General features: G+C 40.2%; 1 protein-coding gene across 6 annotated transcripts in view; it reads right to left on the bottom strand.

Moving 5' to 3' along the window:
• The window catches only part of lnx1 (ligand of numb-protein X 1), a 182,071-nt gene that overhangs the window by 98,990 nt on the left and 67,319 nt on the right, over positions 1–15,762 (bottom strand). For 4 of the 6 annotated variants that reach the window (XM_063043136.1, XM_063043139.1, XM_063043140.1 and 1 more), the window contains one exon: positions 7,039–7,520. In XM_063043136.1, the coding sequence (XP_062899206.1) occupies positions 7,039–7,403 (365 nt within the window). In that variant the 5' untranslated portion in view covers positions 7,404–7,520. Of the gene's footprint in view, positions 1–7,038; positions 7,521–11,774; positions 12,011–13,992; positions 14,211–15,762 lie in introns of those variants that run through there. The other 2 variants (XM_063043137.1, XM_063043141.1) reach the window with 2 other exon arrangements.

The following is a 15,762-nucleotide window of genomic DNA, read 5'->3' as shown; positions in this document are numbered from 1 at the left end:
TCCTACTCACAGTTGTAAAGAAATGTCAACATTCTCATTACTAGTACCAAAACAATAATTACTATTTTCATTCTTCTTATATTTTTTTATCTTATTTTATCTTATTTTTATATTTGAGAGAATTTTGCATAAGGGTTTCTACCGATCTGTTCCAGTAGGAGTTCTTCTGAACTTTCTGGAGAAGCTGTATAAAGAGGAAAGTAGAGTTCCCAACCCATTTCTCTAACTCTACACTGAACTTTCTAAGAGTTCACTGCAAACTTCAAGAAAACAATGATTGCCCATAACATAGAAGGAAATAATTCATCCTCAAGTCAATGCCAGTTCTCAGTGCATTCTAGATTAATGCCATTGTCCCACTTTTTTCCTGTAAGCTATTCATTCTTACATGCTCATGAACTCCATCCTCGTTTTCTTCTCCAATTCACTGATATTTGGTTAATTTGCAGTAACTGATTAATCTACCCACCAGCACGTTTTGGAGATGTGGGAGGAAATTGGAGACTTGGAGGAAAACCATATGGTCAGAGAGAGGACATGAAAACTCCACGCAGCCCTGGAGATCAAAATTGAACCTGATTCAAGACAGCAGCAAAACTTATTGCACCACTATGCCAGCCACTGTATCAAAGTTTTCAATTGTTAATGTGATGGTCCTGGCTGTGTGAGAGGGTAGTTTAATTTCTGCCTGGGCAGGGTAATGGGTAGGATCAAATCTGAGTAATCGTTGGCATTAAACAATGAGGGTAGGCAATGATGATACATAGAACATAGAACGTAGAATAGTACAGCACAGCACAGGCCCTTCGGCCCACTATGTTATGCCGACCCTCAAACCCTGCCTCCCATATAAGCCCCCACCTTAGATTCCTCCATATACCTGTCTAGTAGTCTCTTAAACTTCACTAGTGTAGCTGCCTCCACCACTGACTCAGGCAGTGCATTCCACGCACCAACCACTCTCTGAGTAAAAAACCTTCCGCTAATATCCCCCTTGAACTTCCCACCCCTTACCTTAAAGCCATGTTCTCTTGTATTGAGCAGTGGTGCCCTGGGGAAGAGGCGCTGGCTATCCACTCTATCATTGACAGTGAATAAAGATGGTGACTCAATTAATAGAAAAGTTATTGAAATTTGCAAAAGCAAGTGTGGAGAATGTCAAAACTTCAGAAAAGTTCCAAGGAAAAAGTTGCTGGGATGAAGCTTCAGTGTAACTTTTAGGACAAAGGGATAAAAAAGATTAAATGGAAAATAGATGAGAAAAAGTTAGAAGTGCTAGAGCACTATAGTGTGGATTTCAGTGAAAGAGAAATTTCAAAGTATTTCAAATAGTATAACAAAACACATCAATCAGTAGACTGGGCATAAACCTATGAACATCAGAATTAAAGAACATAATGCCGAAAAGGAAAACCAGAGAAGGTGGCCTGGTGACTGAGAAAATGAGGCAATTACTGTTCTCAGTTATGGACAGTAACTCATGGATGTTGCAGGTAATTGCAGATGATGGCAACAGTGGTACAGCTGTAGAGTGATCACCTCATAGCTCTAGCCAACTGGGTTCAATTCTGACCTCCACTGTCATTTGAGTGAAACTTAAATGTTGTCACTGTGTAGGTTTCACCCTTTTGTTTGCTTCTCTCACATTTGAAAATGTGTGGATTAGTATGTTAATTGACCACTGTAAATCACCCCTAGTAGTAAAATCTGGGAGAAACTGGTGGAAATACAGAGACAATAAAATGGGATTATTATAAAAGAGTGCATGCTGGTCACCTTTAGTAAGCCAATGACCCATCTTCTAGGACTATGAGGAACTTGTTCAACTATTTTTTTGGAAGCATCAAGCAAAGAGAAAAGCCAAAGGGAGTCTGGTTGCAGCATCTCCTGGCCCACAGCACCTGCCAATATTTCCAAATACAAATGTCTCCTCGCCCATTCACCCATCATAAAGTTGGTGAATATTACAACCCTACATCCTGCTTACTGCCAGCACATCCCACAGACCTCTGCTGGCTGCATCCCAGTGAACACCCTCAGATGAGAAGCAAAATCTACTGACATTGGAAATTGGAAACAAGAACAGAAAATGTAGAAAGCACTCCATAGATCAGTTAGAGAGAAAAACAAGAGTTAATGTTACAGGTTGAAGCTCCTTCTTCACAAACACATTCAGCATTGAGGAGAAGATTTGAACCAATCAGAACGGGCATAAGGGTACATTTCAGCAAAAACTAGTTTAAATCTGACTCAACGAGTCTCCACGGAAATGTAATCGAGCAACTTACGGGTATAAAACCACAAAGAGTATAAATTAAAATTCTTCTTAGTCTTAGTGTCCATGTTCTTCACCTTCTGGATCACTCCCATTCTTATTTTTCCAGCTCTTTGCTTCTCCTTCCATCCCATTCTATTCACAGTTGTTTATTCTTGTTTATTGATTTTTACACTTTCATATTAAGCTCCCTCACTTTACCTGGAATTCTTTGTTCTTGTATTCAAAAGTCTTCCATTTCATCCAGCTTTCACCTTCCAGCGACATTTTTATTCTTACATATCTTGCATCTTTAATGCAAGCCGCTGAGACATTGCTTTCAGTAAGTGAACGTTACAAAAATTGAAGCACTGTAGTTCTTTTTCTGAATGCCAGAAATGGCATTTTAGAATTATCGCAATGAATCTCTATGTCAGATCGTACAAATGGCTCGTGTGCCCTTCTGTATTTAATTATGATTTCCGGTAATTACATTTTTCATTTTAGTATTAAGATTCGGAACAGGTAAGAAATATATTTTGATAGCATGAAGTTTTTTACAGCAGGTCACAAAACTGCATGCTATAACGTCCATATGCACCAGTCTTAATTAAAAACCAAAAGCAATACAGATCATACAGAGCAAGTATTGTAATTAAATATGTTTACAATGCTGGAATCTAATCATAAGGTACTGTAGCAGGCAAAAATACACATCAATATCAGCAGGAATTTTGGCACCTTTAGTTTCAGTTTTCATTGTTCCTAAGCATAGACATTAAAAAATATTTTGGTATAAACAAAATGTGGAGCTATTTTTGGCTACTCACAGCTCTGAATACTTAAATTGCAGGTTATCGACAGTGTCAATATAGTTAGCTGGACTTAGCCAGGGTAACACCAGTAGTAACAGAGCCTTCATTGTCAAAGGGTCAGCGATGGAGTGTTGCTCTGTTAGAGTTAAGGACACATACATTTAAATCCATCTGCATCACAAGTCACTTCCTGCTTTATGGATCAATTGTGATTTCAGTCCAAAGACTGGCATTCTAACTTAAATCTCTTAAAACTAAGCTGCACTGAACGTTATTGAAATATAAGAAGATTACTGAATCTGATCTTCAAATGATTGACTGGAAGCAATGTCCTTTCAAAGATACCAAAATACTTCGGGACAGCAAACAGGTGAGGCACTGGCAGTGCTCTCGAGCCTACAGTTTATTTTTAATTAATCATTATCGAACACAAAGAATAAAAAAGGTACTGCACTTCATAAACATTTCCTATTGTCTGAATCCCTGCCTGTTGTACCAAAGATTAAGATTAACATCTCTACAACAGATGGGAGAAGGTCACTGGAGGTTAAATTAATAATAAAGTGAATGAGTCACCAAAAATAATATTACAGAAACTGGAAACCTGAAACAGGAGCTGAAAATAGTGTTCAGACAGCACTTTTGTGGAGAGAGAAACAAAGTTAACACTTCAATAAATGACACTTCATCATAACTCATCTGTTGATTCAGTTGGTAGTGTGGTCAAATCTGAACCAGAAGGATGCATTTTCCAGTTTCAGTCTAAAGGCTTCAGCACAAAATTTAGAGAGATCCCAGGACAGTAAAGAGTGCTACAATTATAGAGGAACTAAGTTTTATAGATTTGTTAAACAATGCTGCTATCTAAATTTTTACTGGTATACTGACGGCCATGCCTTTATCAACATGACTAAAGCAAATTACATTATCATCTTTATATTACCACGACTTGAGGAACTTGTTAAGCATACACTAGCTGTCATGTTTCCAAAGTATTCAGAGTTGTCCTGTCAAAGTGACGTACAGCACAAAGGGAGGCCCTTCAGCCCATCGGGCGCATGCAGATCATCGACTACCCATTTACAGTTGTCGACTTAATTCCATTTTTTAAATTTTCCACACATTCACCCCAACTTCTACCACTCACCTCTGTACTAGAGGCAACAATATTCTATTAACTTGCCAGCCTGCATGTCTTTGGGATGCAGGAAAAAAAGTCAGGTAGTCACAGGAAAAACTGTGAAAACTCTACACAGACAGCCCCTTAATATCTGGATTGAACCTGGGTCTATCATCCTGTGAGGTAGCAGTTCCACTGTGCTGCATTGAGTGTTAGGCAATTCTGGGTGTCAAGAGGGTATAAAAAAGTCTTTACGAAACCAAATGTTTTCTTCTTTCCATCGGGTACCCTCAGTATGCTAAGCTTGCAAATAAATACTTTCTAGTATCCAGTTCCATTTTCAGTCTTTCACTTTTCAACCTATTGAATGTTAACAAGTTATATTAAATTAGAAGATGCCTTAGCCAGTCAGGATCCTGTCTCAAACCAAAATCTACACCAATTTTAAGGAAACATATTAAAATGTTTTTGCAGCTATCATTTTCCACACTGTGCATGGTCTGTTTGGCTGTTCAATCAATCATGTGAATGGCTTAAATAACAAGAAAGCTTTAGGACTTCCTAAAATTAAAACAAACAATGCTAGTTGTTTTTTTTTTAAAGTAAAAACAAAAACTCTTCCATTTTCCCTAGTAGGACACTAATTAAAGTCTTCTTATAAAAATCCACTGTGTAGTACTTTGCACAGTTAAGCTGCTTATTTCAAATGATTAATGACTCCCTTAAAATAGTCTATGAAAGAATGTTCTTCAAATGTGTTAACAATTGCTGTGTGAAGAGGAAATTAAACCCTGGATAGTAATAAGTAATCAAAAATATCCCTTATATAATCTAAACTTTGAAACTTGGCGTCTAACATCTCATGATTGAGCCACAAACCAGAACATTATAAAGATTTGAAGGGCAGACTCGACCGGCCAATGGTCTAATTCTGCTCCAAAATCTAATGGTCTCATTTGCAAAGATTTACCTGCTTTCTCCCTAAAATTCAAATTGAGTCTACAAATTTTGAGGCCATCATTTATATCAGAGTTGGACTATATTACTTGGTAATATAGTTCCACCGAGATGCAACACAGAGCGTCATAGGAAGTCATTCCTGCCTGTGGCCATCAAACTTTACAACTCCTCCCTTGGAGGGTCAGACACCCTGAGCCAATAGGCTGGTCCTGGACTTATTTCCTGGCATAATTTACATATTACTATTTAACTATATGGTTTTATTACTGTTTATTACTTATGGTGCAACTGTAACGAAAACCAATTTTCCCCGGGATCAATAAAGTATGACTATGACTATGACTACATTCTGTGAAGCTAAGCACAGCTCCAATGCCATATTTAAGTTTGCTGATGACACCATGGTCACTGGCTGAATCAAAGATGGTGATAAATCAGCATGTAGGAGGGAGATTGAAAACCTGACTGAGTGGTGCCACAGCAACAACCTCTTAATGCAATGTCGACAAGACCAAGGAGCTGAATATTGACTTCAAGAGGAGGACAATGGAGGTTCAGGAGCCTGTCCACATTGGGGGTATCAGAGGAGATGAGGGTCAGCAACTTGAAACACTTCGGTGCTGTTATTTCAGAGGACCTGTCCTGGACCTTTCTTAGAAGTTTGTGAAAATTCGGCATATCATCTAAAACTTTGACAAACTTCCATAAATGTGTGGTGAAGAGCATATTGACAGGTTGTATCATGGCCTGGTATGGAAACACCAATGCCCTTGAATGAAAAAGCCTACAAAAAGTAATGGATAGGGCCCAGTCCATCATGGGTAAAGCCGTCCCCACCACTGAGCTTATCTACATGGAGAGCTGTCATAAGAAAGCAGCATCCACCATCAAGGACTCTCACCAGCCATGCCATGCTGCCATCAGAAAGAAGGTAGAGGAGTCTTAGGACTCACACCACCAGGTTCAGGAAAAGTTATTACCCCTCAACCATCAGACTCTTGAATGAGAGAGGATAACATCACTCAGCTTCACTTGCTCCATCACTGAAACATTCCCACAACTTAGGATTCACTTTCAAGGACTCTTCATCTCATGTTCTTGATGTTTATTGCTTACTTATTTATTTATTAATATTTCTTTTTTTCTTTTTGCATTTGCACAGTTTGTCTACTGTCCTGTTGGAAGCGATCTTTAATTAATTCTATTATGGTTCTTGGATTTACTGAGTAGGCCCACAGGAAAACCAGTCTCAGGGTTGTATATGGTGACTATATGTAACGTTCAGAAAAACTCACCAAGTTTCTTGCTTTTAAGATTGCCACTGAATGCACAAAGTTTTCACAGGAAAGACAAGGAAATAAAATGTGAAATAAAAACACCTTTAATGTTTGATATAAGGAGCAGTTGCAGGCAAGTTAACCCAAGCCTGCTGCACCAGAGAGAAGTTGAAAATGATCTCAATATTTGCAGTTGTGGAAGGACAGCTGTTATTAATAAGAAAAACACACACAGGTCTTTGATTTAAAATCAAAGAGATAAATATTGACATTTTAAAAGCTGTATGTACTGATGAGAAAAATGAATTAATCTTTCTATGATGTAACACAGGTTAGTTTGGCCACAATACACAATGAGTTAAGAGTCAAACCAATTCATCAGCAAGGTAAATGTACTAATACACGAATGGCTCTTTAGAAATTTAACAGTTATTTAAATATTACAGAAAATTTTAAGTCATAATAAATAGCTGACTTTGCATTCATATATTGTGAGTGGAACTGATCATTTTATTCAAGCAAAAACATTTCTGGGAGACAAAACCCAACAAAGGAATCATTTCGTTGTGAACTTGCATCATTATTTTTCTCTCCATGTCCAAGCGTACTTACCTGCGACGTAGATGAATTTCGAGGTCACAGCGCTGCAAGACTTCAGTACAATGTTCCTTAAATGGGCAGAAAACCATTGCTTTATCCAACAATTTATGCACCAACAGGCTCGACTTCTTGCACACCATCAGACACAAGGGCTTGCGATCCATGGGACAGAAATCTTGGGCAAGTAGGAAGTTAGTAAGGCACAAAGTGCAGTAGGTATGGCCACATGGCGTATCCATTGGCTCCACCAAAGGCTGCAGGCAAATGTCACACATGAGGTCATCATCTATTTCATCTCGATAATTATACGAATGATTTTCTTGAGGCGGGTGTGATTGTCCACAGCAAATACAAAGGCTCAGCTTCGGAAGATTCATTTCAACTGCAGGATTATATTGGTTTACAGTCCAGGTCCAGCAACATTCAGTGAAAACAAATTCCAAATGAATATTTAGCCTTCTGTAGATTACAAACTTTCAAGGCAAATTTCACAACTGAAAGAAAATAGATGTAGGTATTAAAACAAGGTAAGTTCTCTTTTACTGGATAGTAATTTAAATATTATGAAATTAAATGTTGCTAAAAAGCACAGTACTCTACATATCAAAGAGATTTCCCATTAGCAGCTTGAAATAGCCCAGGTAACATATTCAAAACCATTGCATGATTTGCCTGAGACAAAAGTGTCTCAAAGTTCTGTTGCAGCCCAGATCATTTAGCATTACAACTCCTACAAAAGGCTGAGCACATTATCTACGCCAAAAGAGTTATGTAGAAACAGGTTTGCAGTTATCATCAGTGTGTAATGTTTAGTCATAATACCATCTGGAAGCCAGTTCATTTATGTCTCAGAAAATGAGGAGAAGGCTATATTGGGAGAGTGTGAGTATAGTAACAAATTTAATGAAGGGCAAGTGGTGCCAGGAAGTGCTGCAGTTGCTGATATTGAATCAGAGGCAATTCTGAAGTCAAGACTGAGGTGTAAAACTTTGTGGTTACAGCCACTTCATCGAGTGTTACTAGAACAAAGAAAAAGAAGTTGTGGTTGTCTCAGTTGTGGTAAGCGATTATATAAAATTATAAGCAAGCATAGGAAAGTTAAACTAAAGGAAAGTACAAGATGACAATTCTACACCCTAATCCAGCAGGTGTGGTAAGGCAGGAGGTAAGAAGGAAGGAAGCCAGAAGAATCAAGAGTGCTAACACTTGAAATGAGAAACCTTTTGGTAATCAGCTTAGAACTAGCCCACAGAGTGAACTTGTTAGAAATAGGTAAATTTCTTCATTATTGTCAAATGTGTCTGAGGAACAGTAAAAAAAACTTGTCGGGCCTACAGGCCAATTCTTCACAGCAGTGCATTGAGGTAGCACGCAGCAAAACAATAACAGAGTGAAAAATCAAGTGTTACACCACAGAGGAAGTGCCTTGCTGGTAGACAGGAAAACACAAGGTCACAACAAGATAGATTGTGAGATCAAGAGTCCTCCTAGGGAACCATTCAATAGTCTTATGACCGTGGGACAGAAGCCGCCCAGGAGCCCGCTGGACGTACTTTCAGGCTTTTGTATCTTCTGCCCGATGGGAGGGGTGAGAAGAGAGAAATCCCTGGTGGGTGGGATTTTGATTACGTTGGCTACTTTACCAAGGCAATGAGAAGTACCGTAGTAAAGCAGGCAACATCATCGAATCCATGGAGGGGAGGCTGGTTTCTGTGGTGTGCTCAGCTTTGTCCACAACTCTGCAGATCTTGCTGTCATAGGCAGAGCATTTGATACATCTGGATAGGATGCTTTCTATGGTGCCTTGATAAAAACTGGTGAGAATCAAAGGGAACATGTCAATTTACAAGGCAACACATACAAAATGCTGGAGGAACTGAGCAGGCCAGGTAGCATCAATGGAAAAGAGTAAACAGTTGGTGTTTCAGGCAGAGACCCTTCATCAGGTCTGGAAAGGGTAAACAGTTGGCGTTTCAGGCAGAGACCCTTCATCAGAACATGAATCTCAGTCCTAGAGTCTGAAAACTCACAGAACATAACTCCCGTACTTTAAACAAGATAGTGTCCAGACTGCTTTTTGCAAACTCCTGCACTCTGTTGGCACTCCCACAGCAATGAAATGGTGAAGTTAGCAGCACAGGACATACGTAGAGTGAGCACTGAAGTAATGTGCAGTGGCTCATTTTAAGTGCTCCTGTTTGACAGGCTGGCTCAAGCCATGAGACCGCACAGAATTAAGATCGAGTTGAAACATCCCGGCTCACATGATATGTCATAAAGGAGTGTTGGGAGCGGACCCAAATGCAAGATACAGACACTGAAGTACTAGGAACAAAATAAGGTTTATCAAGAAAGCAAGAAGAGTCTGGAAGAAACGACGCTGGACATGGACACAGGCCCTGGACGAGACAAGGACACCGGGCCTGGGCTAGGACTAAGACTAGGAAAGCGGGACCAGGACAAGGAATTTGGAACTAGAACCCTGGGCTAGGACTCCAAGCCAGAAACTAGACAGGGACCCAGAACCTGGGTCTTGACTCGAACTCGGACCCCGGATCTAAGCGATGACAAGACGTGGCTACAGGACTGGACATGGAACTCTTGCACAGGACGAGGCACGTGGACAAGATGAGAACACAAAGTGTTGACTTTGACAGGACAACGTTCTTGGACTAGGCTTGGACAGGATGAGGTTCTAGGACTTGGCCTGGACTGGATGAGGTTCTTGGACGTGGCTTGGACTGGACTAGAGACTCCTGGACTGGATGAGGGAACTCCAGCACTGGGCTGGTGGAGGAACTCTAGCACAGGACGTGGCTCTTGGACTAGGTTTGGCTCAGTTCTTGTACGCGGCTTGATTAAGCTCTTGGGTACAGAGCCAGGACTCCTTCTTGGAGCGCAGGGCCGGGATGCTTTCACAGGGCTGGGATGCTTTCTAGGACATAGGGCCAGGATGACTGCTGAGGACACTTGCCAAGATAACTCCCAGGGATTCAGATGGGGAGGGGAAGGGAACAGTCCAGCAAAGATCCCTTGGTTTGCAGAGGTATTTATGTGCCAGCCCAAAACAGGAATCAGGTGTCTCAATTTAGGCACCCAATGGAACAAGGGAAAACAGGAAAACCCGGAATAAGGATCGATGAACCAGACCGTGAACCGGAATCAGGATTTCATGGACCGGACCATGACATGATAGGAGAGGAGTGCCTGTCTATTACCTCCCCCTGGTGCTCCTCCTCCTTCCCTTTTTCTCATTATCCAATGTCCTCTCCTATCAGTTCCCTTTTTCTCCAGCCTTTTACGTTTCAACCTATCACCTCCCAGCTTTTTACTTCATTCCCCCTCCCCCACCAAAATGGCTTCATCGATCACTTTCTAGCTTGTACTCCCTTCTTACGGCATCTTCCCCTTTCTTTTCCAGTCCTGGTGAAGGGCCTTGGCCTGAAACATTGACTGGTTATTGCTCTCCGTAGATGCTGTCTGATCTGCTGAGTTACTCCTGCGTTCAGCGTGTGTTGCTCTGGATTTCCAGCCTCTGCAGAATCTCGCGTTTATAAGTTGTGGGCATGCTACGTTGGTGCTAGAAGTGGGGTGACCACCTGTGGAACGCCTCCAGCACATATTTGGACTGTGATGGTCATTGACACAAATAGTGCATTTCCCTGTATGTTTTGATATACTTGACAAACAAAACTTTTTTTAATAATAAGAAGCAGAGAGTAGGCATAAGTAGGTCGCTTCCTGCTTAGTAAGATGTGATGAGTGGTGTGCCACTGGGATCAGTGCAGGGCTTCCTGTTTTCACAGTTTATATAAATGGCTTGGATGAAGACCACAATAAAGTTGCTAGATAAGTAGACTGTGAAGAGAATGTAAGGAGTCTTTACGGTGAGTATTCAAGGACCTGACAATTAGTGTATGTGAGAAAATGTGAAATTGTCCATTTTAGCTGGAACAATAAAAAAGGCACATTATTTAAGTGATGAGAGAATGTAGGACCCTGAAATAGAGGGGTCAGGATGTTCTAGTAAATGACTCACAAAAGTGCAATGTAGCAAATCATTATGAAAGCTTGCCTAATAACGTTTTTATTGCTGAGTGAACTGAACACAATAACAAGTCATGTTTCAGATATTTAGGGCAATATTTTAAACTCACTTGAAGGGACCTGACGAAGGGTCTTAGCCTGAAATGTCATCTGCACTCTTTTCCACAGATGCTGCCTGGCCTGCTGTTTCTCCAGCATTTTGTGTGTGTTGCTAAGATCTTCTGGGATTTGACAGGGTGGGTTGGAGAGAAATTGTTTTCTCTTGTAGGAAAATCTAGTGCTAAAGGACAATGTTTAAAAATAAGGAGTTGCTCATTTAAGACTGAGGTAATTCTTTGCAAGAGGTTAAATGTTCGGAATTCTGTTCTTCAAATTGCCGCAGAAGCTACGCGTTTCAATATTTTTAAAGGTAAGTAAATGTAAGGAGGTGAAGTTACCATGGTAGGAAGGAATGCAGAGACAAAGTTATAGTCAGATTAGCCGTGAATGACAAAGTGGGTTCTGAGTTTACAAGACTTTTTTTAATTTACAGAACAACAGGAGCCATTCAGCCCATCAAATCCATGCTAGCTCCTAGCAGACACATCACATCATTCCTATTTCTCTGCAACCCTATAACCTAGTTCCCTTCATGCCCATCAATTCCCCCTTTGATTTCTTTGCCACCCAACTATACCATCGGCTAACTTCGAATACAGAACCTTTTTGGATGTAGGAGGAATTTGGAGCTCCTGGAGGAAACCCATGGGGTCACAGGGAAAATATGCAAACTTCACATGAACAGCTCCAGGTCATGATGAAACACAGTATGCTGGAGCTGCAAGATGCTGTGGGCTTTGAATCATTCTAAACATCAAAGATGTAGATTTGCTGGATGAAAATCAGATGAAAGACAAAAGGGTAAAAAAATCAAAGAAAGAAACAGTTTCACCTTCAAGTTATATTGAGTTATGCAACTTTGCCTTTCTGTCTTACAGTACAATTCCCCAGATCGGTTGGTATAGGCCCCTTATTAATACGGCAGAATGGGTGGTGCAGTAGTATCATTATTACTCATGTGCCAAATGAAAAATGCAAAATAATAGAACTGAGGAAGAGGGAAATAAACAATCTATTTCAACAATTACATGATTCATTGCTCTGTGAGTTGCTACAAACAAACTCCATGTCACTTTCCATGGTGGAACTACACCAGGTTTGTTCAAAATTAAATTCCTAGAGGATCTGACTGAATGATTCATTTCAGATAATACCCATAAATATCTTATCTTAATCCATTTTTCTGAACTGACGGATTTTGCTTGCGTGTCAGTTGCTATGATCCTCCCTATAAAAGCAAATGTCTGAATCTGTCTGAACCTGTAGAGGTGAAACTATGCTGTTTTTCCACTTCCCACTGAGAGGTTCCCACTTACAAGAGATGAAACTTATCCATGACTTAACCCATCAGGAAATAGCAGAATCTCAATGTAAAATGACAGAATCATATTAGATACAAACCACAAAACCTTTCATCATGCAAATCTCTAAACAAGTTTCATATTGTAATTTGTTGATATGATTAAGAAGTAAACCAAATTGATTTCAAGAAAAAAACCTTATTACAATAACACACATCAAAGTTGCTGGTGAACGCAGCAGGCCAGGCAGCATCTCTAGGAAGAGGTACAGTCGACGTTTTGGGCCGAGACCCTTCGTCAGGACTAACTGAAGGAAGAGCTAGTCAGAGATTTGAAAGTGGGAGGGGGAGGGGGAAATCCAAAATGATAGGAGAAGACAGGAGGGGGAGGGGGAGGGATGGAGCCAAGAGCTGGACAGGTGACTGGCAAAAGGGATATGAGAGGATCATGGGACAGGAAGCCCAGGGAGAAGGAAAAGGGGGAAGGGGGGAAACCCAGAGGATGGGCAAGGGGTATAGTCGGAGGGACAGAGGGAGAAAAAGGAGAGAGAGAGAAAGAATGTGTGTATATAAATAAATAACGGATGGGGTACGGGGGGTGGGGCATTAGCGGAAGTTAGAGTAGTCAATGTTGTCAATATTCTCTCTCTCTCCTTTTTCTTTCTCTGTCCCTCTGACTATACCCCTTGCCCATCCTCTGGGTTTTTTTCCTCAGAAAAGTTTGCCGTGCAAAAAAAGATCCAAATGATTGTAGTCTCCAAATCTCTGATGTCATCTTCTGCATTCTCTTATCTGAGTCAAAGGTCCTTGGTTAATTTAGTTCCATAAAGCACACCAACAAGGTATCAGTATCAATTCTGAAGGAGCACTGCACTGTCCAGAGCCCCATCAGCCTTTTCACACGAATGAAAACCAGGAGATTCCATCTTTCTACCTGTCACCCCACATCATTATAAAAATAAGCTGGAAATAATAATGTTGCTGTTCTTTAAATCCTGATGAGCTGTCACATTTCAAAAGTTACAACAGTGACACACTCCAATGGTGCTTTTCTTCATTTGGGATACATTCAAGTCATGAAACAAATTGCATAAATCGAAATTATTTCTTAACTATTGATCAGATCTATCAATCTCAAGGTAACTTTTGCATAAAACTATGTAAACATTATTGTATTTATGTACCTGTGAATAATCACGTCTTTTTCCCCTATTCTGTTTTGTATTGGATTGGCAGATTTAAATTAGGTTCTATCCTTTTCCAAGTAAGAGCAAATTAATTAAAAGTGCCCTGGTCAGTGAAGCCAATTTGTTACTATTGGGAACTTGCACAGTGAAACCTGACAGAACACTTAGATTTAAAGGATTAATAGTCAAAGGTACAGATTAAATTCAATTAGAAATTATTTTATTAAAATTTCACTACAAACAAGCAAAAGCTTGTAAAATGTCAGCAACATGCTCCCAAATGATCGGCAACACTAAATAGCACAAAGGCGAAGGTTGATTGCCATAACTTACCTGAACATGATGTCAAAGATAAGTTTAACCAATTAAGCTGTTTATTGCTTATAAGTAGTAACACAACACTCCGAGTTGAAAGAACACAGCACACAACAGACCAACCACACTGAGTGTCTTCGATAAAAAATACATCATCAAATCAAGATGTAGAATCCATTCAGATCTAATTGCAGGCGCTGAAGCTCTCTTAAACTCTGGCCACACCTTTATATCAAATATTCACGTCACACATTCCCATGAAGTTTCCATGCAGTGACAAGAGAACTATACTTGTTTAAAGACCACCTTTTATACAGCAAAATGTCTGTTCTGTACTTCAGAAGTCACAAGGAAATGCAATACCATGTTATTTGCATACAATGCCACATTCCCATAAACCCACACAAGTCAAACTGCTCTTCCTTCTTTTAAAGCTGCTAATACAATTTCCCAAAGAGATTTCCTCCTCTATTAACACATTCACATACCTGCATTCTAAATTCCTTCCACAGGCAAGAATACCCAGATCCATCTGTAGCATAGCACTCTGTACTCTTTGTTCATTCTGTTTTTCTGTAAAAGCAGATAACCTCACAGTTCTCACAGAACACCACATCTGTCAACTTTATCTCCACCTTTTTTGAAAGTTTATCTATCATCATTTGCAACTTCTTTGTGCTCTCCTTATGACTCACTCTCCCACTATCTCCACATTGCCAGTAAAACTGGCTACAATACACCCCTTTTCTTTGTCTGAGTCATTAATACAGATTTTAAATAGCAAAGACTCCAGCACTGATGCCTGTGGCACCCTACAAGTCACGGCTTGTGAACCTAGAAATGACTCATTTATTTCTGCTAAAAGAAAAATATCTTCTATCCCTACCAATGTATTACTCCGAATGTCATGAGTTGAGACTGACATTCAGAATCCTTTGACAGCTGGTGAGCATGTGGTGGAGTTCAACTGGCTGACAAAGGACATCAGGCGCGATGATTGCTATAACTGCTATTGAGGCACTGCATCTTGCTAATCAGAAACTGGTTTTTGCAACCAAGTTGCCACCCTAAGAAAGAAGGGCTGGTAACAGAGAGCCATCAAGTCAAACTGCACAGAACTGCCTCATTGATTACTTGGATAAGGGTAGGGATTACAGAGAGAACATGCAAAGTGTCCATAGCAACATAGCACAGGGGTTCAATGACTTGGAGAAATGAGCTCTGATTCACTGGGCTTACAAACCAGGACTCGGGGAAGGGAGCTGTTCAATTGTGAAAGGTTTCATTTGAATCACGCTGGGGTCAATGGAACATTGACATGACTTCAGCCTAACTGGAGTGGGAGGGAGATGAAGGAAAAGGACAGTTACACTAGGTACAGCAGAGGTTAATGACAATCAAAGCAAGACAGGAAGAGACAAAATATAAGCTAAAGCGTGCAGTGAAGAATCAAATCAAAAATAATTAAATATTTTAAAGGGTCAAAGCTCAAGACTTTATATCTGAAAGCACGGATCATTTGTAACAAGAGTGATACTAATGAGTTTAATTTAATAGTTACTAAGAGGATCATTTTCAGACTGAGGTAATTAATGTTTTTGATCCTCAGTTATTTTCTATCTTTCACACTTGGAGTATTGTATTCAGTTCTGGTTGCCTCATTTTAGGAAAGATGTGGAGCATTAGAGAGGATCCAGAGAAGATTTCCTAGGATGCTGCCTGGATTAGGGAGTATGTTTCATGAGGAAAGGTTGAGCGAGCTGGGCCTGATAGTGGTGTACAAGGTTA

This window comes from Mobula hypostoma, chromosome 3 (assembly GCF_963921235.1).
Source record: "Mobula hypostoma chromosome 3, sMobHyp1.1, whole genome shotgun sequence".
Taxonomy (NCBI): Eukaryota; Metazoa; Chordata; class Chondrichthyes; order Myliobatiformes; family Myliobatidae; genus Mobula; species Mobula hypostoma.
This window is presented reverse-complemented; position numbering and strand designations above follow the sequence as displayed.